Source organism: Alligator mississippiensis, chromosome 11, assembly GCF_030867095.1.
Source record: "Alligator mississippiensis isolate rAllMis1 chromosome 11, rAllMis1, whole genome shotgun sequence".
NCBI classification, from domain to species: domain Eukaryota; kingdom Metazoa; phylum Chordata; order Crocodylia; family Alligatoridae; genus Alligator; species Alligator mississippiensis.
This window is the reverse complement of record NC_081834.1, coordinates 29800967-29824178: the sequence shown is the minus strand read 5'-3', so window position 1 is coordinate 29824178 and position 23212 is coordinate 29800967. Positions and strand designations below refer to the sequence as shown.

At 45.6% G+C, this 23212-nt stretch overlaps 1 protein-coding gene across 6 annotated transcripts in view; it reads right to left on the bottom strand.

Moving 5' to 3' along the window:
- The window catches only part of SCAPER (S-phase cyclin A associated protein in the ER), a 372539-nt gene that overhangs the window by 245751 nt on the left and 103576 nt on the right, over positions 1-23212 (bottom strand). For all 6 annotated transcript variants that reach the window (XM_059714759.1, XM_014606103.3, XM_006261352.4 and 3 more), the window contains 2 exons: positions 22310-22465; positions 16567-16709 (listed from right to left, as the gene is read on the bottom strand). In XM_059714759.1, coding sequence (XP_059570742.1) covers positions 16567-16709; positions 22310-22465 — 299 coding nt within the window. The remainder of the gene's footprint in view (positions 1-16566; positions 16710-22309; positions 22466-23212) is intronic.

Genomic DNA, 23212 nt, shown 5'->3' with positions numbered 1-23212 from the left:
GTCTGGCTCATGGACTAGATCTAACTGGCAGTGGACTTCATTTCCCAGCAGCCCCTACACATGGTTAGGGCTGGTCTCCATGGAGACCCTAGCTTCAGCTGCCTGGGAAGGCTCAAGGTTGGGGTTGCCATGGAGACCAGCTGCAGCCACAGCTGGGCAGAGCAAGGCAGGGGACTGCTCTAGAGCTGCTGGGAACTTGTGATGGGGGCAGCTTACCTTGGAGTCAGGGCAAAGCCATGATCTGTAGCCCACATGCTCTGGGCAGGGGTGCACAGGCGGGGGATCATGGCTCTGCCCCTGGTCCAGACCAGGCTGTCACTGCTACAAGGAGCCAGGGCAAAGCCATGATCCCCTTCTTGTGCGCCCCTGCCCAGAGCATGCAGGCTCTGCCCTGGCTCCAGAGCAAGCTGCCTCCATTGCAAGATCCCAGCAGCTCTGGAGCAGCCCCCTTCCCTGCTCTGCTGCACGCACTGCTAGTGTGGCTAGGGCTGGTCTCCCTGACAACCCCAGCCTTGAACTTTCCTGTGCAGCTGAGGCTGGGGTCTCCATGGAGACCAGCCCCAGCCATGTGGGCAGGAGCTGCTGGGAAATGGAGTCCAGCTGCTGGCCAGATCAGACATTTTGCCCACCCCTGAGTTAGGGCAATGTTTGCTGTAGAAATGATGTTAGCCAGAGGTTTGAGTGCAGCAGGTCCCTGGAATTTTCCAAATTCACTTTGCTGTTACGTATGCCCTCTCCATCAAAGCACCGAAAACCACGAACACATTGCAACTAGAGAATTTGCAAGAGCTTTTTTACCCAGAGAATTACTAGTCATATGTCAACATGAAAAATTAGAGAAAGACCCACAAATCAGCTCCATGTGCAATGCTGTAGTGAAAGGCCCAAAACCTACTTCCTCTGATGAGAAGAAATGAAAGGTGTGGTCTCTGGAGTCTACAGGAAAGGCTTTTCCTCTGGCAAGTGGATGTTTGATATATTTGGAGCCCCCTTTGCCCTCATCAAACCACAAAAAGAGATGCTTTCTGGTGCAAAGAAAAGGAAGTTTTCTTCTACTATATTTCTCCTGCTTGTTTTAAGTTTTAATCCTGTTCTCTGTGAATATTCCAACAATTTCCACTACTGCTGTTACTAGCTTTTATAATCAGTAACAGAATAAAAGTAATATGATTCTTTATAGTTTCTCTCCTTCCCACAGGGTTCTGAACAGCACAATGAAATTTTCCAGTCCTGAGTTCACTCTGTTAGTCTTGCTTGGAAAAGCACTGCGGAAGGGCACAGACATTTGAGATGAAGAGACTCAAGAAGATGGTATCTCATCTGTTCACATTTGGCAAATGATCTCTGCAACTGAAAGAGCTAGAAACATAGATATTTTTAAGAGAAGGCTTAAATTCTGAAGAGAGTAAAAATGAAGTTTACATATAGCACACAGCAAATTTACCACGTTTAAGTGCACAAAGGACATTTTCAAACCCTGTATCAGAATTAGAATATGACTGGCTGCTGCTGCGGTTTGTACGAGAAGCAGCCCCAGACTGGGAGGGAAGCACCTTTCATAAAAGCACTAAGACTGGTAATGGCATAAAGCAGTCTTGGGAGCTACGCATAGAGTGGGTGGGTGGGGGGAGGCAAAATACAGCCCACGGGCCAAATCCGGCCCGCCAGGCCATTCCATCCGGCCCACGGGGCCCGTCTAAAATTAAAAAAATTATTATTACCTGCCAGTGGGTACCTGTCTAAAAGATGACGAGGTGCCAGCAGCAGGAGGAGCTGACAGCAGGATCCAGCAGTGGTAGGATCCAGTGGTGGCAGCAACAAGGCCTGCCCAGCCCCGCTCCACCCACCCCCAGCCCACAACTCGAAGCTTCTGCCTAGCAGAGGCTTCTAGCCTGGCGACCATGGGGCTGTTCCCCTGCCTTCCCTCCGTCCAAGTGTGGAAACTCAGGTAAGAAAGGGTGGAGGGGGGAGGATCGCCGGCGCAGCAGGAGCCAGCGAGGCCCATCCCAGCCCCTGCTGCACCATACAGTCCCAGCCATGCAGCCAGGAGCCATGTGTTGCCAGCTGGGCGGGGCTGGCTCCTGCTGCCTTCCGCGGTCTGGGCCAAGTAGCCAGGAACCACATGGTGCTGGAGGCAGCCTGGCCCAGCCAGTACCACACAGTTCCCGGCTGCATGACTGGGACCACAAGGTGCAGCAGGAGCCAGCCAGGAGCCATGGAGGCCAGGCTGGCTCCTGTTTCATTCTGTGGTCCCAGCTACACAGCCGGAAACCACATGCTACTGGAGTGGCGGGCAGGTAGGGGAGTGAGTGGAAAGGTAGGGAAGTGGAAGGGGAAGAACAGCAGTGGTAGGTGGGGGCAGGGGAGAAGTGGCAGCGAGCAGGTGGGCAGGAGTGCAGGACCTGTGGCAGTGCTTCAGGACCAGGGCCGGTGGGGGCCCAGTGCAGGGCAGCAAGAACACAGAACCCGGACTGGCAGGTGCTCTAAGGGGCCGGGCCGACTCTGCTCCTCTCCCTGCTTACAGCCTGGCCACGTGCAGTCCTGGGGCTTACTGGGACCATGCACCACCAGAAGCCTCTGCCTGCCATGGGCCATAAGCACCCCGAGGCCTCACTGCCTGCTGCTGGTGGCAAGGGCTATGTACAATGAGGGAGAGAGGCATGTGGGGAGGGGGGCGTGTTTGTAGGGTGGGGTCCCACACACACACCCCACCATACACATGTACCCACACCCCCCTCACGCAACAATACACATGCACCCACAATCCCCATGCACACCCCATACCCACATCCTCATACACATCCCAGCCATGCTCCACGCATGCCACAACCCCCCAGCCACCCTCCCCCCACAAAGTTAGAGCCCCACACAAACCCCATAACCCACCCACACCCCACATACAATATACAAAATTAAGACTTCATTTTAAGCTATTATGCAATCACCTCTATGTACTATGCAAACAGATATAAACCAGGACAAAAATATATTTTTTAATCAAATCAATGTATGTTGTAGAAGAGGCTTGATTTTTAGAATATAATTTGGGTTTTTTTCTGGTTCCAAGATGGCAAATACCCTTGCCAAAAGAAGTACTTCCAGGGGCAAGGGGAGGCAATTCTGGTGGCAAAGGTCTGGACTTAGGAGGCAGGGCTTCCAGTTCCAAGACTGTGACCAGGGGGTGGGGCACCTGTCAAGGGGACAGGGCTACCCTTGAGGCCCCCAACAGCTTGCCAAAACTTGTTAAGCGGCCCTCCAGCAGAAATAATTGCCTGCCCTGGTATACAGTCTAGGGCATATTCAGCATTGAGTAAGGTACTTAAATCCATTATGCACCTAACACACAAAAGACAAAACTCATGGAATTACTTTTAGTAACTTCTTATTCATACAACTGTTTTTGACTGATAAATGCTATACATAACAGAAATAAAAAGACAAGGATGACAAAAACTGGGTTGAACTGTTACACACTACACACCCAGCAAAAGTCTTTATTTCTATAAATGTACTTGCCTTATTGTAGGTTGAACTCAAAAGCTTGTATAAAAATGTCAGTATTGATGTTTGCTCTACCTACTCATGGGACAAAACGCAAGGTCTTAAATTTTTTTAAAGACCCCAGGAGAACCCTTATCTCCTCTGAAGCCAAGTGTTTTGGGAGAAGGAAGCAGTCAATTAATTAAAAAAAAATACTGTGCAGACCTTCCCAAAGTAAACAATTTGGATAATTTATTTTAGCTGGTCTTCCCAGATCTTGATGGCTCACAGTAGGACCACAAAAGAAATTCCATATCCATAGTTAGGAGTATCTATCCCAATTCAGACAACATCATGATCATGGTAATGTCACTAACTCCTTCCTGCTGCTTTCTGTGTCTCTATCACTGTCTACCATATTCTCAAAAAAGAAAAAAAATTAAGAGAACAAAACTGATATACTAAAAGAAACCTCACTGGAATGGCAAAATTATAAAAGGAAAAATGAAAAGTGGAAGGATGAAGTGTAAAAAAACAAGTACTTTCTTTAATAAGCATATTCTTGAGAATACACAAAACTAAACTTAAAGCTCAAAAAGCATAGTAAATATGTAAATGTATAAATGCAATAGGAAGAGGGCAAGTCTCAGCGCAAACATGAAGCACAATCATTTTTTCAGAAAATATAAGTGAGCTCCTCCAATCACCATGAGGCAAAGAGGGTGACAGATGAGAAATGTTACCATAAGCAACACCTGTACTCGACTCATACTACAAACCTGAATGTCTAAAATGGGGTAAAACAAAAAAAAACTTAGAGAATATATTTTCTTCCTTTCCACCTTAAAAGGAGTCATCTTACCTGTCATCTATATTTGGATAAAGATCATAGAACAGTACATATTTGAATTAATATTTTACTCTCTAGGAAAACGTTAAAGACTCAATGACCTTAAGTATAAAACATCAACATTATTCTTATATAGGTCTATCTTAAAAGCATATATTTATATTATTAGGCTCCGTAATACAGTTGGACGATTTCTATTGACAGGAGTAGAATTTCCCATATCTCTAACTCTTTGGTATATAAAACACTCAAATTGCATCTAAACCTGATTGGGAATCAAGTTATTGTACCATGAGGACACAGAGGGTCTCTTAAAGGCAGTTTTACATACATAGTTCCTTTCATAAGAAGGCTTTAATCACCACCAGATGCACAAACTGAAGTGGAATGTGAAGAAATGTTAGGCAGATATTCCAAAATTACTCACTCCATTCAGTTTTAAGTCTTTTAGGATAAGATTCAAGTCTTTCTAGTAGCAAAATAATAAGCCACATCCTTGGATTCCACTGAGCTATGCCAGAATTCAAGGGGGAGAGAACAGTGAAAGCTGCTTAAAGTCAAGCTTCTCTGAAGAGCTAGTTGGAATCCTGTTCAAAATCCATGATGCTAAAACAGGGGTGTCAAAGTCACCCCGCATCTTGGATGTGGAACAATCAGTGGCAACAGCTAATGCAGCTATCACTTACCCCCACTGTCAACTCACGTTGCCCATAGGGCTTTATGCCCCAGATTTTGAGGTTCCAGCACTGCAGGTCTCACCCAGGCACTCAACTGCCATAGCGGGAAGAAGCCATGTTGCTGCTGGGGCTCTAGCACTGTGGATCTCTCCAGCTTGGCTGCCAAATACCTGGTCCACTCCAGTGGCGTTGGAGCCCCAGCAGCACTGTGGGAAGAAGCCCAGTATCACAGCTTGTTATAGATAAAAAGGGATTGCTTATTGCCAGTAATTACTTTTCCAATTGCTTTTCTTCTTTGAGGCCACACACTGTAGGAACTGAGAATTAAGAAGCATGTGCAATTCCTTCAATTACAACTGTTTAGAGGGTATAAACCTCTTCCCAATATCATCTCTCCATATCTCACTTTCTAAATATCCAGACCGCATAGCTCCCAGACACAATAACAGTAACAAGAAACAACACATTCTAGTGACAGGAGATACAAAAAGCAACACTTCAGAAGCCTGACCCACAAGTTCAGCTAACAAAATTTGAGTCTCAAGATTCAATGGGCGTGTCCAGATGAGTGCGCACATGCCTCTTGCCTCATCTCAAATCCCTTTCAGGCAGGGCAAGAGGCATGTGCAGGAACAAAAAAAGGGGTCTAAAAAAACCACTCCACAGAAGAATGCAGCAAGGCATGGTCCCAGACCGTGCCACAGAGTCAGTCCTTAAAAAGAGACACTCTGGTGTCGGCCAGAGTGTCTCTTTGGATCTCCTGCTACCTCCTGTCCCCAGCACTGTCCAAGGTAAGTGGGGGTGGGGGGTTCATGGGTGCAGGTGGGTGAAGGGTGGCAGGGGGATGTGGGAGGGTTTGGGGAGTGGCGCGGGGGGGTGGGGGGGATGTCCCCAGGGCTGCAGGGTGTGATGACCCGGCCCAGCCCTGTGTGGCTTGCTAGTCCGGCTTTGCACCACAGTGGTTTTCAGGGCTCCAGGAGGCACACACAGGACCCATGCCTCCTGGAGCCGTGTGACCTGCTCTGGTGCAAAGCCAAACTAGCAAGCCACACGGGGCTGGCCCAGGTCCCACCACGCACCACCCCCACCGCAGGCACAGCGGGGCAGAGGCAGGACCTGGCACAGCGTGTGGGGACTGTGCACCGCACCCAACTGGATCCTGCCAGCCCTGGGGCCTTCTGCCGCCTGGCTGAGCCAGGCCCTTGGTGACAGGACCCGGTGCAGCACATGGGAACCGTGTGCCATGCCCAACTGGGTTCTGCCACCCTTGGGGCCCTTCTGCCACCTGGCTGGGCCATTCCTATGGCGGCAGGACCATGCAGCGTGCCTGCCAGGTCTTGGCAGCCCCAGGGCCAGCAGGACCTGTCTGGACACGATGCACAGTCCTTGCATATTGTGCTGGGTCCTGTTGCCATGGGCCTGGCCCGGCTGGGCGGCAGAGAGCCTCAGGACCCAGCTGGGACTGGCATGTGGTCCCCGCATGCTGCGCCGGGTCCTGCCACCATGACCCGGCCTGGCCAGGTGGCAGAGGCCCCAGGGCCAGCAGGACCCGGCTGGGCCCGGCGCGCACTCCCTGCGTGCCATGCCAGGTCCTGCCATCATGGCTCAGCACCCCACTACCGCTGCTACAAGTAAGCTATGGGCCCGGGGAGGGGGGGTGAACCCTGTGGGACCCACCCCTCCTCGGCAGCCCCCCCCACACCCACAGTCCCCCCAGAAATTGCCCCACACCTGCCCACACACCAACCCACATCTTTCCATGCACACCCACTCACCTTCCCCCACAACCCTTCCAACCCCCTTCCTGCAAACACCACATCCCCCCATCACACACCCATCATGTGCAAAGAAAACCAAAAGTACACATCAAGACACATAGGTATTTAGAATGTATTTTATCATGATGATAGATACACTGGTAGGCTTTAACACTGTAAATATACCAATAAAGCATTGCCCAACTGATCACTGTGTGTCTCTCTCTCGGGTGGGGGGGGGGGGGGTGCGTGCGTGCGTGTAGAGTGGTCTTTTGTTTTAATTGTGGAAAAACATGGATTTTGGGATGCTGCTGCAGTCCAGCTGGCAAAAGGGGTAGTGTCCCCAGGTAACAAATGGCCAGGCCCCAGAAGCTCCTGAGAGCGAGTAGCCCTGAGCTGTTTGCCAGGGCAGCTTTTTATACTGCTGGGGACAGCATGGGTGCTGGCCCCAGGCTCTAGCTCCCCCTGGCTGCAGATCTGGGAGAAGCCAGGCAGGGTTATTTTGCCCCAAGTCGCACAATTTGTTCCACAACAAAGTACATGTCCAAGCATGTGAGCCAAGGCAAAAAGCCCCGGCTCAAATTTGCACCGCTTCTATTTCAGCTGCTGCAAGCACATGTGCTTGCATGTGTGGACACGCCCAATTAGTGTACTTGAAAGGAAGGGTATAAAAGTTTGTAAGCCCTTTTTTAAACTATTCAGCGTGAGGATGATAAAACTCTGAGGTACCTTTACATGGGGACATAGTACACAGAAATAGCAACTACATAAAACAGTTGCTAAGAACAATTTTTGACTGATTTTGAGTCTTAAATCAGTTCCATTTAGCAGTATGATACTTCCTCATACAAGTCTTTCTGGCCAGTCCTAGGAAGGCCCGCATTTGTTTCCTTGTTTGGGGTGGTGAGTAGTCCCAAATGGCCTCTATTTTGTCTGTGAGAGGGTGTATACATCCCTGACCTACCATAAAGTCCAAATATTTGGTTTCAGCTTTCCCTAAGACACACTTCCGTGGGTTTGCTGTTAGCCCGGTTAGTCTTAATTCTTGAAGAACTTCCCGAAGGGCCTTCAGGTGTTGGTCCCATCCATCCGCATAAATTATAATATCATCTATGTAGGCTGCAGCATATTGCTGATGTGCTGCTAAGACCCAGTCAATTAATCTCTGAAACGTTGCTGCAGCTCCATGTAGGCCAGATGGCATACGTTTGAACTTGTACCGTCCCCAAGGAGTGCCAAAAGTGGTTTTCGCTTGGTCTTCCTTTCGGATGGGAATCTGCCAATAACCCTTAGCTAGATCCAAGGTGGATATGAATTTGGCCCTTCCAACTCTTCAATAATTCACTTATTTATGGCATGGGGAAAGCGTCAAATTTTTGATATTGCATTTAGCTTTCTGAAGTCTACACATAATCGGAGCAAACCGTCTTGCTTGGGTACAGCTACTAATGGACTGCGCCAAGGACTACGAGACTTGGTTATAATTCCCAGAGCCAACATCTCATTAATCTCAGTTTTTATTACATCATACTGATAGGGGATCCTTCTCCACTTTTCTCTTACCGCTTTTCCTTCAGGAGAGATAATTTTGTGCTCTATTCCTTCAGCACATCCTGGAATTTCATTAAACACATCTCCAAATTCCTTTATTAGGAGACTTAACTATTCTCTTTGCTCTACTATCAATTGATCTCCTAAACATACCTCTTTATTAGCTTCCTGTCCTTTTTGTAATTTGGTCATTTTGTTTCCTGACCCTGACTGTTCTCTTAAGCGAGTCCCCATTAGACATTCTGGTTCATGCCAGGGTTTCAACAAATTGACATGAAAAATGTGGGGGTTTTTTGCATCCAGGGTTTCATAAATCAACCAGGCCAACCTGCCTGATTATCTCAGATGGTCCTTGCCAACAATTTAAAAATTTACTCGTTGCACTAGGCAGCAACACTAAAACTTTTTGCCCTTTCCATAATTCTCTTTGTCGAGTCCCTTTGTCATAATAGACCTTTTGTCTCTCTTGTGCTTGTTTGAGATGGTCTTGGGCTACCTCCCCTGCTTGCTGTAAACTTTCCCTCAGCTCTTGGATGTATTCTATTGGTTGTGTCCCCGTGGGTTCCCCCTTCTCCCATCCCTCCTCTACTACATCTAACAGGCTCCATGGTTTGTGTCCATATACCAGCTTGAATGGAGAAAACTCAAGGGAAGGATGAGGGACTTCCCTTACTGCAAATAACAGTGGTGGTACTAACAAATCCCACTTCCTTGGTTCTTTTTGAGCACATTGGCATAACATGTTTTTGAGAGTTTCGTTAAACCTTTCTACTAACCTGTTTGTTTGGGGATGGTATAAGGCCATGCACAAGTGCCGTATCTTGAGCACTTGGCATAGGCTTCTCATTACATGGGACATGGATTTAGTCCCTTGGTCTGTGATTATTTCTTTGGGTATACCCACTCTCGATACCCACGTAAGAAATTCCTCCGCTACCCGAGGTCCTGTAACTGTACAAAGTGAGATTGCTTCAAGAAACCTCATGGCATAGTCTATCATGACTAATATCAACTGATGACCTGTCAAACTTTTTGGTACTAGCCCTATTATATTTAGTGCTATTCGGGAGAATGGTTCTTCCACTACCGGCATTAAAAGTAGAGGAACTCAAGGTGGTTTTTGTAGGCTGACCTGCTGGCAATTAGGGCTAGCTTGACAGAAGTCTTCTACTTGCTCGTAGAGTCGGGGCCAGAAACACCACTTAGTCAGTCTAGCCTCCATTTTGGCTTTCCCCATGTGTCCTCCCAAGGGGTTTGTATGGGCTAATTTCAATAATGAGTTTCTATATGCCTGAGGAAGCAGATGTTGTGGTATCTCTACTCCATCAGCTTAGCCCTCTTTAATTCTATACAGTAGACTCTTTCTTAGTTCGTATCTAGGCAATGCGCAACACCGATCAGGGCATATTACCTGTTCGTCTTGTTTGGCCAATTCTGACTGCATGATGGCTTGGAACAGATCTTCTCCCTGTTGGGCTTCCCTGAAGTGGGCATTGCTTGCCAAACTTTCTAGATCGAACCTATCTGCCACGAATGGATTTTCAGACTCTTCTCCCATCAAGCCCATCTGCTTTTCTTCTTGTGTTCTCACTGTATCCAACATATGGCAAATTTCCATCCAATCTTGGCCTAATATCATTGGATAGGGCAGATCTTTGGCTAGCCTGATGGACATTTCTCTCCAAACGTCTAATACCTCCACCCAATATCTCTTCTGTGGATATACCGAGGGTTGCCCATGCATACAAATCATCTTCACTGCACCCGCTCTTGGGGTCCAATCTCTCCAAGCCAGGTCTGCCCTCCCTAAGGTCTGTGCACAACTGGTGTGCACGATGGCTTGTATCTTCTTCCCGCCTACCCAAGCCCAAATAGTCAGTTTATCCTTCGGCCTTTCCCCGCCTGGTTTTCCAATGCTACGGTCCATCATCTCTACCTGGCCATTGTCTCTGTGTCCATTATGCTGTATCTTAGCCTCCAATGAAGTTTCTCGTCCACGTTTCAGTTTCATAGTAGGTAGGGTCGGAAGGGGCCTGAGGAGATCATCTAGTCCGACCCCCTGCCATGGCAGGAAAGAGTACTGGGGTCAAACCACCCCAGCCAGATGTTTGTCCAGCCTCCTTTTAAAGACCCCCAGGGTAGGAGCCAGCACCACTTCTTTTGGAAGTTGGTTCCAGGTCCTAGCCGCCCTGACAGTGAAATAGCGCTTCCTAAAGTCTAGCCTGAAACTACCCTCCACTAGCTTGAGTCCATTGTTTCTTGTAACTCCCAGGATTGCTCGGGGGAACAGGGACTCTCCCAATGCCTGCTGGTCCCCCTTGACTAGTTTGTAGACTGCCACTAGATCCCCTCTCAGCCTTCTCTTTTGGAGGTTGAACAGGTTCAGGTCCCTTAGCCTCTCCTCATAGGGTCTGCCCTGCTGACCCCTGATCATGCGGGTGGCCCTCCTTAGGACCCTCTCCATATTGGCCACATCCCTCCTGAAGTGCAGCACCCACAACTGGACGCAGTACTCCAGCTGCGGCCTGACCAGTGTCGTGTAGACGGGGAGGATCACCTCCTTGGACCTGCTTGAGATGCATCAGCGGATGCACGACAAGGTATGGTTGGCCTTCCTGACCGCGTCCCCACACTGTCGGCCCATGTTCATTGTGACATCAATGATGACTCCAAGATCCTTTTCTGTCTCGACACTGACGAGAAGGGAGGTCCCCAGACTGTAGGTGTGCCGCTGGTTCTTCCTCCCCAGGTGCATTACCCTGCACTTGTTGGTGTCAAACCCCATCCTGCTCTCTTTGGCCTACCCCTGTAACCTGCCTAGATCCACTTGCAGCCTGTTCCTTCTTACTAGCGTACCCACTTCCCCCCACATCTTAGTGTCATCTGCGAACTTGAACAGGGTGCTTTCTACCCCTCACCCAAGTCACTGATGAAGATGCTGAATAGTGCGGGCCCGAGGACCGAGTTCTGGGGAACCCCACTGCCCACATCCCTCCAGGTCGAGTAAGACCCGCCCACCACCACCCTTTGGGTGCAGCCCTCCAGCCAGTTAGTGACCCATCTGACTGTGTAGGCATCAACACCACTGTCTCCTAGTTTCTTACCGAGAATGGGGTGAGAGACCGTGTCAAAGGCCTTCCTGAAGTCCAGAAAGACTATATCCACTGCGACACCTGCATCCAAGGACTTGGTGACCTGGTTGTAGAAGGCCACCAGGTTGGTTTGACAAGACCTGCCCCTAATGAACACAGGTTGGTTGCCCCTGAGCATAACCTCCCCTGCTGACCCTTCCTGGACATGTGCCAGGATAATTCTTTCGAAAAGCTTCCCCAGGACCGAGGTAAGGCTCACGGACCTATAGTTTCCTGGGTCCTCCTTTGTCCCTTTTTTGAAGATGGGGACCCTTTTCCAGTCCTCCGGCACACTGCCCCAGAGCCATGAGTGCTCGTAGAGCTGTGCCAGAGCTCCAGCAATGACCCCTGACAGTTCCTTCAGCACTCTGGGGTGGAGATCATCAGGACCTGCAGATTTAAATACATCTAGTCCCTCCAGAAGTTCCCTGACAAGGTCCTCATTAATCCTAGGCCTGGGTGTGCCACTGACAGGGCCCCCAGGGGGGCCAGTGGGGGAAATATCCGGGTCCCTCCTCAGAAATATGGAGGCAAAGAAATTGTTGAATATGTCAGCTTTACTGTCAGGTGAGATGACCAGATTTGCTAGCATGTCCTGCAGAGGCCCCATATTACTTGGCACCTTCTTTTGCCCCCCTATGTATTTGAAAAAGGACTTCTTGTTTTCCTTGATCTGGGTTGCTAGTCCCAGCTCCATTTCCACCTTGGCCTTCCTGACCACGTTGAAACTGGCAAGGCACGTCTGTACAATCTCTTGCCATGTGTCCTATTCGTCCGCACTGGAAGCACACTATCGTTGATTATCTCGTCTCCCGGGCTTCCTTATGACCCGTCTCAGGTGATACAGGGGTTATCCTTCCTTTTATACCACATTCTTGGTTACCATCTCCTTGTGCGATGTCAAAATCTTCTGCTAATCTCAGCTTCTGCTGACAATTTCAGGCAGTGGCAATGCACCTATGGCTGGATACCTTCGTCCAGATCCATTAAAAATTGTTCTAGCAAAATCTGGTCACAGATCCACTTTGGACACCTCTTGGGGTCTCAACCACTTCTCTAATAAATCTGCCAGATGTTGAAGTAAGATCCGAGTGGACTTATCCTCTTCTTCATTCAGAAGACTTGACGATATTCTCTCGGGGTTGATATCCAAACAATACATAATTTCCTTTTTTACTTTGTCATAGTTGACTGCTTCGCCCCGTGGCATAGCTCGATAGGCAGCCTGGGCTTTTCCTATCAGTAAGACACCCAAATTGGCCAATCCCATCAGCTTCGATCCAAACCTGAGACCAGTGCTGCTCATTCGAAACTCTCTAGAAGGGCTTCTGGGTCGTCCTGTGGAGTCATCTTGGGAACCTTCAATTCCACTTGGTTTCGTTGAGTCCATGCTTGTTGTTGAAGACACTTTTCCTCGAGAGCAATTTGTCGACCTGCTTGCTGTTGTTGTTGTTGTAGCAGCTGGCTTATCTGATGTAGTGTCTGCTGGAGAGGTTCAGGATTCCCCATGGTGCCTGGTTGCATTTCCATGTGTTCCTTATGACTTGGGTCACTGTCAAATTTCCCAGCAAATGCACCACTTGTATAGGGGTTCTGTCTAACCCGATGCGACATTCTTTCTTTTCTTCCCTCCGATTGCACTGTCTGGGCTAATAACGATATTTACGGACTCTCGCCTGCCAAGTCTTGATTAATATATGATGTTATAAGTCGGGAGGTGTTATTGGTTATCTGCCCCAATAAAATCTGGCAACCAGTGGGGAAGGGGATCTTCTTTAGTTTTTAATAAATTTTGTTTTTGCTTTTGGTAGTTCTTGTGTAGCTCGTCTAGTACTAACTGTCAAGTTAACATCACAGTCTTACTTTGTTTAGCTTAACAGTGTCTTTTATTTATACTTTCTCAAACTTATATCTATCACTTATTTGTTATGTGTTTACATCAATTAAATATCACTATCAACTTAAATGGAATCCAACTTGGATAAGATTTTACTTTAATCACATTACTGCTTCTCTAACCTTTTTCAGTCTGCGTGGTTTGTACCTTCTCGGGTTTAGTCCTCATTACTCTTCTGGGCATGGTCTCTCTTCCCAAGAACCTATCGCGCCCACTCTCAATTGCCTCTTCTTTTCTTCCTTTTTTTCTTTTCGAGTTCAATAGGCTCACTATAGAGCCTCGCAAGTAAACAACACCAACTAAACCTCAGTCCCTGTAACTTCCCAATGAGAAAAGGGTTTCTCTCCCCTTTGGGGGAATCACCTCTGGTGGATTACTCATTGGTGATTCTTCATTGAATTAACTGTTTGCCTCTTGCACTCGCTCAGAGCCTGATTCTTCGGGGTCCTCTGCTCTCCGTTTCTCTTCTCAGAGCCTCCCTCTTCGCTCTCCTCTGGCGTCTGTCTCCCTCCGGCCCCTCCCCTTTCTGCCCTAGGGCATTTGGTCCTCACTGAACAGCTTCTCCTGAACCTCCGCACTCCTCCGGTTCTCCCCTCCTTGTCTTCCTCGGTCTCCGTTCCTACTGTGAGGGTTTTTACTTGTTACTCCTGGTTCTTCACACAAACAAACAAACAATCAACAATGTCACAGGGAGAGACGAACATGGGAGACCCCAAAGCCCAAGGGGGAAGCCCTGGGGCTAGGAAACGGGGGAGGAGCAGGAAAAATAAAAGTAAAAAAAGAAAACTTACCTGCAGCAGGACTTGAGGCAAAACAGGAGCAACAGGGAAAACCCGCACGGGTTATTAGCTGCACCTTCATTCAGCTGAGGTCGGCAGGTGATGTCAGCAGCGATTACCAGCCGGCAGAAACAAAAAGGACGACACAGAGAGGCAAGGGGGCGGATACTGGGTGGAGCCCCAGCCGGTGGAGTCAGTCGAAAGGACAGGATGGAGGGAGAGGCAACGATCGCTAGTAGAAGAGGAGTCGACGCCTCAGGTAGCAAGGGAAAGGTCGGCAGCAGCAGTAAAGACAAACCGGCGCTAGGAACAGGAGCTCCCGTGACGGGCAAGGCAGAGAATAAGGAAGGAACCTGGAAAAGCCCCAGGACCAATAGTTTCCAAGGAAAAGGAGGAAACGCTGATCCTCCTTACAACATCCAAACAGGTGGGACGGTGGAGGGGACCAGAGCGTGTGGAGAGACACCACAAGGGGAGGAGCAATTTTGGGAAGACCCAGAGAGAGGGCAGCAATACTGGGAAGACCTAGAGAGAGGGCAGCAATATTGGGAAGACCCAGAGAGAGGGCTATGGGGCTGTGAAATCCCAGAAAGAGGGCTGCAGGATTGAGAAGACCCAGAGAGAGGGTCACAACATTTTGGAGGCCGCGAGGGAGAGCAGCCATAGCCAGGGCAGTAGGGACCAAGATGCAGGGCTAGGTGATCTAGAGAGGACCCTGTTGGGCAAACAGGAGTGCGGAGGGGCTATCTGGGGTCCACAAGGAGGCACGGTGTTGGTGGTGGTTTTCTTGTTTGTTGGCCCTTTTCTTTCTCCAGAGAGAGTATTTTGTGTTTCCCTGCATCGGAAGGGGTTGAAGAAAGGTGAAAACAAGAAAAGCGGGAAGACAAGCCAAGCGCTCGTTGTTTGAGCAGGGATCGTGGAGTACGAGATCGGCCGCAAGATCGACAGTGACCCGCCAGGCTGGGTATAGGGCGAGGTAGAGGGGAGGTGGAGCCTCGCGGAAGACCTCGTGAAGACCTCCCCGTAAGACCACCTGTAACGGCAGGGTGGATCCTGGTGAGCACCCGAACTAGGGAAGCATGGAACAAGATGTTCAAGGCCAGGCGGGCACAAACAACAACAAAAAACCCCAACTATCTTGGTCTCCTGAGATAAACATAACCTATCCTCAAATTCCAATACTTATGATGCCTCATAAAGGGACTTGACTCAGAAGACTCTTCTGTTGGGACAAGAGATGCCTGATAGAGAAGAGGAGCAAGTGGACAATCTTTGGACATAATCAGAAGCTCAAAAAACCAGGTCTGTCTACCTATTCCATACTGACACAACTAATATTACTTGGCTTGATTCTCTTCAAATACTCTGGGAATGAGAAAGAATGAAAAAGAGGCATAAGGAAAACATTTCACTATGCCCTTCAATGGGAGAAGTTCTAGGCAAGCCAGGAAAGGTATTGAAAGGGAAAAAGCAGAGCTGAAGGTCTTGGACTTGCAATAAATTATTTTTAATAATGTCATGGCATATTAGGCCTCTATACAAAATCAGATTAGACTAAGGTTTTTTTAAATGTGTAGAAAGTGACCAAATTAAATGAAATAATCCAAATGTGTAAAGAATACTCATTAAAATGGCTTTGAAGACTTGAAGTGATGACTAGCAAAAGTATACTCAAGTACACCCCTGACTATCAAAAGAGGATTTTTTTTAAAGTATCACCTTTCAGTTATAAAAAGAATGTAGCTTCCATTTAGATTTCATAGAAATGCTTTGGAACAAGAGGGAACAAGAACAGGACACTTGCAAAGGTAGTAAGTATTAAGTAGCATGCGATTTTTACGAGTCAAAGTGTAGATGGTAACACTGCTTCACAGAAATCTTTTTCATGAAGTATAATTGACACCTACATTCAGTGAGTCAATATTATATAATTAAATGCATGCGCACACACACACACAAAATTCATATTTGGCTGAACGGAAGTACAATGACAAGAAAATAAAACTTCTGTTTCATCAGAAATCCCTTTACACCCCTGATCACAAAAGAAGAAAAGAATAAAAAATTATCCAAAAAAGGAAAAGATGAATTACTGTAAGAAATAAAAGTCTTACAAATTTAGATTAGATAAAAATTAGAATAAAAGTCTAATAAAGTTAGATATAAAAGCCTGCATTACAATGCAGTAATTTTCAATACTGTTTAATAAGATTTACTGTTGCACCCAAATACGCACAATAATTTGTTAATCCAGAATAAGGAACCTGAATCACCTGATTTCTGCTGTTTCCAATCCCTACCAAGAATATTTAAAAGGAATATGAATTTTACTTTAACTGTCAAAATCAAATCCCTAATGCTGCCTTGTGGTCTACCCAGTAGCAGCAGTCTGACACTAATGGTCAGAAAGCAGGAAAATGGTCCAAGATTGTAAGAAGAGTTACCTGGCCCTTTCTCGTGCTGCATCTTCCCGTGCTTTCTCTTTTTCTTGCCGCTGCTGCTCAATTCGAGCTTCTTGTTCTCTCCTCTTCATCAGCAGCTCTTCGACCCGTGCTTGGCGTTCTGCTTCCAGAGCTCTTTTACGCTCCTAATTATAAATTAATCATTCTCAACTATTAATTTTATTTAAAAGTTGACAGCAATATGAAATCAGATTTTAGGCCCTACTACAGGCTCCTATTATTACTCTTACATACATTCTAAGGATCAAGTTTCCACAGAATAGATACGTTGGTACATGCTCAAAAATGCTCTCATGAACATATGCATGTATAAATCACCTAAACATTATGCATTAATATAGGTTCTAAATAGGCATAAAAAGAATTAGACGCAAAAGATTAAACCCACTGAACAGAGAGTCTCAAAAAGAGTGATTACTTAACCATAGTCCAGTTATACATTTGGGTGTACTGTATATGCTGCTTTAAAAGAAATCTCCTCCCAAGGAACCCTAAAATCTTTTTAGCTTGATTCTAAAATCATTTTGCACTACTAAGATACATTTTGACTGTAGCTTTCTTTTTGCCTGATCAGACCCAAATGTGCAACTTCTTTCCCATTACCTAAATTTCATTTTATTGTAACCATCATAGTAAAATTACAGGCTGCGCTATAAACCTCTCTGACAGATTAGCTTTATTGCTCCAGTAAAAAACATAAAACAAACCATGTTTTAAAACCATGTTTGAAGTTTCAAAGTTGTATTTAGCTAATTAGTTTCACTAAAAGAGAATGTGGTTCTTTTATTACAAGTGGGGGGGACACTGAATTTTAGAAGCCATTTCCAACTGCCTTGACTTGACTTTTGAAATATTAGCTGTTTTTGCATAACAACTTATATAAAAATCAGATAGTTAAATATATTTTTTAAATATATCCCTAGCATGGTCTCTATAAACACAATATTAAGCCTAATTTACCTCAAGTGCAAGATTTCATTAGCACAAGGAAGCTCGTTAGGTTGAGGTAACATTTTTAAATGGCTTGCATTGTACAGAGTAACTTAAACACCAGATGCACAAACTTTACATGCATTAAAAGTAACAAAACTTTAATCTAATGCTATGTTTTTGATTTAACACTATAAAAGTTTGGAAATCCAAACACCAACAGTAGCCATAACTCTGGCCCTCTGCATATAAGTAACATTTTGTGTTCGTGTATATGACATTAATTTTAAAGTCTTAATATACAGGTGAAATGTAGCTGGGTCATGGTTACTGTGAGACCGGATCTTTGATTATCCTACCTTGCCATGTATAAAATTTCAATGATAACATTGCTTGAATGAATTTAATTTCCTTTCTTTAAAAAAGGTAAAGAGAAAAACAAGAAAAAGAATGGCATGCTTGACTAACCACATAATCAAATAGACAGAAGTGCAGATACCCTATTAAAAATACAAAATGTGTCTGGAGTACTGTGGAGCAGACTGATAACCCTGCTGAATATCATTCACACAAGCCTTGAAAACATCCTTTGGAAATGGGCTAACAGACTTTAAATTAGGTGTCTACACCACCAATAACTTTAATGTAAGATCTGGAGAAAAATAGCATATTGGCAATATAATGATCAAATGTCAAACAAACACTTGAGGAGTGGATATACATGATGGTTGGTGAGTATGTATCTGTCATCATCAAGGGGGATTAATGAACTTTTCCTGAGCAGTTTGAAACACCATTTAAACTTATGAAAACAAAGTTATAGACATGTCCACACATGTGCTAGTCCATATTCATGCATTCATTTTTTTTAAATGAGAAAATTATACCCTGCATATAGAAACAGAAATGTCTTATATTTACATTTTATTACTAAAGTTCTTTTTCAAGGCGCTAATTCCCACTGAAGACAAAGACTCTAATATTCATATTAAAAAGAAACAATATATAGTTATGCTAAGTTGACTAAGCCAACAGTTGCACTTAGAAGTTTAGTGGCAGTGGTGAAGAAAATGGTATTTAACCATCTGTACCTTGCCACATGGATGTGGTCTTCCCTTCTGGATGTAGATCTTGCTATCATCATCCATACTTTCCTCATTTCAAAGTCTAGCATGGTAGAATCTACCTTACCAGTTCTTGCATCTGTTCAAAACCTGCCAACACATCTCCACCACCCCCACAATTACTACACCCCACAACCGAGCCATCAGCATCCCCGGATCTTACAGCTGCACCTCCAGAAATGTAATATACCTCATCCAATGCACCAAATGCCCTGATGGAAAATATGTAGGAGAGACCAAACAACAACTGCGCACCAGAATGAACGCACACCGGAAATCTATCAAAGACAGAAATACCCAATTACCGGTGGGGGCACATTTCTCACAGGAGGGCCACTCTCTCTCCAATCTCTCAGTCCTGATCCTCAAGGGAAACTTACACAACACTTCCCAGAGACGAGCTTATGAGCTCTATTTCATCAACCTCCTGGATACTAGAGATCATGGACTAAACAGACATTGGATTTTTGATACATTATAATTTGCCTGGCAACTGACTCCCCAGCCCAGCCCCTGGCTTCTTTACTTTTCATTCCATCCAGGAAGAGCACACACCAACTGCTGAAACTTCCTTAGCCTGATGAAGGGTTTTTGAACCCGAAAGCTTGCTTAATAACTTTTCTCCAACTATTTGGGTTGGTCTAATAAAAGATATCAAATTCACCCAAGGAACTTTGTCTGCATCTGTTCAGCATCTCTGAAAACCAGGCTGCTTTTGTTTAAGTGCTACAGTCAGATTTAGGTGCAAGAATGTTTACGTACCCACGTTTAACTATGTTAACTATTTTTTTAAACAAAAAAAGGTTAAATCATGAAAAACTGATTGGCACACTAGAAAACTGTCAGAACTGAAGTGGCTCATTTCAGTTCACTAGAACAGAAAGGATCAGGTCCAGGTCCACAGGAGGTAGCACAAATCCTCACCAAGGGGACCATCCAGGTCTGCACAGTGTTTTGCAGCTGAGGAGTGCAGGGAAAAACTGTTTTAGAATTCAGGCCATAGATGGAAAAATAAATCTCTAGAGAAAAAAAGCTGTAAGGGGCCAAGGAGTCTTGATTTTTAGTCAGGCACTGGGAATGGTGGGCAGAAAGATTGGGGACAGGATTCAGGGTTATAAGTCTGCATATAAGCCCCAGAGGGCTTGCTCTGCTGTGTTAAGAAGTATCCAGCGCTCAGATCTAAAAGGACAGGTCTAGAAAAATGCACAGAACCAAGAAAACAAAAACAGACTGGGAATAATAGCCAGGAAGCAGATGACTCCCTAAAGATAAGATGAAGGACTATGAAGGTGACTGGAGCCAAGTACTCTTCATAAACTTAAACATTTTAGCAGGGGCTTGTTCAGTAGGGCTGCGCAAAGGTTTGGTTCCTGATCTGATTCAGTGGAGATTCAGCCCAATTCAGTGGCCAAATCTCTGAATCTGAATCGAATCAGAGGGCCCAGGCCCTTTAATCTCTCCGAATCAATTCAGAACCCTCTGAATCGATTCAGAGAGATTCAGCGATTCAGACGTAGATACAGCTTTAAATTGTTTTTCTATATACCTCTAGGTAGCAGGGGCTCATGATCACTGCAGTGCTGGGGCAGATGCACGCTGGGGAGCCCCCATGCTTCTGTGGGACGCTGCTCGGTGGCAGACCCGGAAGTGGACCAGAAGCACTTCTGGGTCCACCAGGGCGTGTGCTGGGGGGCCCCACACACACTCTCCTGGCTCGGTGACTCGTGCCTCCCGAGTCAGGGGGCACCCAGGGTATACCCATGACCGACTGCCAGGCCAGGGAGCCCCCCACTGCACTCCCTGGCAGATCCAGAAGTGGACCAGAAGTACTTCCGGTCCACTTCCAGGTTCACCGCTGAGCATGCTGGAGAGTTCCCAGTGCTGCTGTGGGATGCTCCATAGATTCATAGATGTTAGGGTCGGAAGGGACCTCAATAGATCATCGAGTCCGACCCCCTGCATAGGCAGGAAAGAGTGCTGGGTCTAGATGACCCCAGCTAGATGCCTATCTAACCTCCTCTTGAAGACCCTCAGGGTAGGGGAGAGCACCACCTCCCTTGGGAGCCCGTTCCAGACCTTGCCCACTCGAACTGTGAAGCAGTTCCTCCTAATGTTCAATCTAAATCTGCTCTCTGCTAGCTTGTGGCCATTATTTCTTGTAACCCCCGGGGGCGCCTTGGTGAATAAAACCTCACCAATTCCCTTCTGTGCCCCCGTGATGAACTTATAGGCAGCCACAAGGTCGCCTCTCAACCTTCTCTTGCGGAGGCTGAAAAGGTCCAGGTTCTCTAGTCTCTCCTCGTAGGGCTTGGTCTGCAGGCCCTTAACCATACGAGTGGCCCTTCTCTGGACCCTCTCCAGGTTATCCACATCCCTCTTGAAGTGCGGTGCCCAGAATTGCATGCATTACTCCAACTGCGGTCTGACCAGCGCCCGATAAAGGGGAAGTATCACTTCTTTGGACCTATTCGTCATGCATCTGCTGATGCACGATAAAGTGCCATTGGCTTTTCTGATGGCTTCGTCACACTGCTGACTCATGTTCATCTTGGAGTCCACTAGGACTCCAAGATCCCTTTCCACTTCCGTGCCACCCAGCAGGTCATTCCCTAGGCTGTAGGTGTGCTGGACATTTTTCCTCCCTAGGTGCAGCACTTTGCATTTCTCCTTGTCGAAATGCAACAAGGAGAAATGCCTCCATGTGTCCCAGAACCTTAGTGATTACGACTCAATGTATATAAAAAAACCCCACCTTTTAAAGCTGTTCCTGTGTCCAAATCTAATTGGGAACAATGATCCAAATCAATGGATCGAATCACTGTCCCCGATTTGGGCCGAATCCAAATCCAAATCGAATAGGGCCCATTTTGCACACCCCTGTTGTTCAGTACATGGTGTGACAGACAAGTCTCAGGAAACCAGAAGGTTTTTGAGTGATCAGTCCAACTCTTTTAAAAGTAGAGTAAGTGTGATTTCTGTTTTTCTATGTGTAGGTAGCATTAAATTTTCTTATTTCCAACACCAATCAGCTGGCTCAATATTTAATAACTGAGCACCGAAAGCAGCTTGATTAAAGTTTCACAGGTGAAAGATAGCTGTGGTGATCTGAGGCATGTATACAGAAGGAAGGAGTTCTATATAGAAGGAAAATTTATGCTTTGGATAGTAACATAAAGAACAGTGCCAGAAAGCGGATATATGAGGTTGGGGAAATCTAGTATTGGAAGGGTGTAGTCAAAAATATAGAATTTCAGGAACACACAAATATTTTCTCTGTGGTTTTATGTAGCCCTATAAAAATTGGGACATTTATGTTAGTATGCATGATGAGTATGAAACTACAATTTTTGCATTGTAATATGTTCTGGTTTTCATCAAAAAGCCTTAACTGTTGTTAAAACATATTTACTATTTCAGTCTAAGAAAACCATTAAATGTTTTTTAAACAGCTGAAGACAGACATGAACACCCGGTACAGCTTTTTACACTTACATTTCTCCTTGCTTCCTTTAAGCATTATAAAGAAGTGATACATGGAAATATAGTCTTTTGTAATTTAATACAGCAGTCAAAACAAAAGACTTACAAAATGCATAATTAAAACTAAGAGCAAATTTATTATGTTTCTTGGTGTTTTGAAAAGAATTATAGTTTGAAGAGTTAAATTATACCTGAACAGCTTCATCTCGTGCTTGCTTTTCTTCCTGCCTTCGTTGGCGCTCTTCTTGTAATTCATTTAGCCTTTGTTCATATTCTTTTAGTTTATTCAGCACATCATGACGCTTATTCTGGGCTTCTAAAGTGTTTATAAATGCAATTTCATTCACCTGCAATTGAACCAAAGTATAAAAGAAATTAGAGGATTTAAAGCTTTCCAATATTTTAAAAAATCGACTCTGGGCACTTTTCATACAACATTTTGTTCTTTCTCAGTTGTCCTGGTTTTTTCATTAAAATTTGTCATTGTTTAGTGCTGCTCTAATGTTGCCCACTGTTAAGAACTGTGGGTCTACATGAGGAAGAAAAAACTAGCATAGACCCATTTTAGATGAGATTGCTATATTTGAGAATCTGAACTATAAGAATTATAAACAAGCTCCCTTTGGTTTAAGTTTCTGACTTAGCAAAGTACTTCAACACTAACTTGACTCACATGAGTATTCTAATTTAATTTTCTTATTCACACGGTGAAGTACCTTGCTGGTGTACTATCAATAATTTTAATTGCATGTTTAATTTAATCAATCATATAATGCAGGTAATTGCTTAATTATTTTAATTGATCAATCAATTCATTCTTTAAATTAAATTAGACTGTGACCCAAATGGACAGCCTCCAAATTACAAGTCTCATATGCAGCAAGCTTTTAAGGTCCCCCCACCAGAGATGTCAATCCTACAAGCACTTATTCTTGTGCCCAACTTAACATATTTGAATAGTCTTCCTGTCATCAATGGAAGTGCCCATAAGCATAAAATTAAACACACTAAGTAAGCATTAAAAGGATCAAGCCTATACCATACCAACTCTCAACTACTACCTGTACAGGACCAGGAAGGTTGCAGAAAGTCCA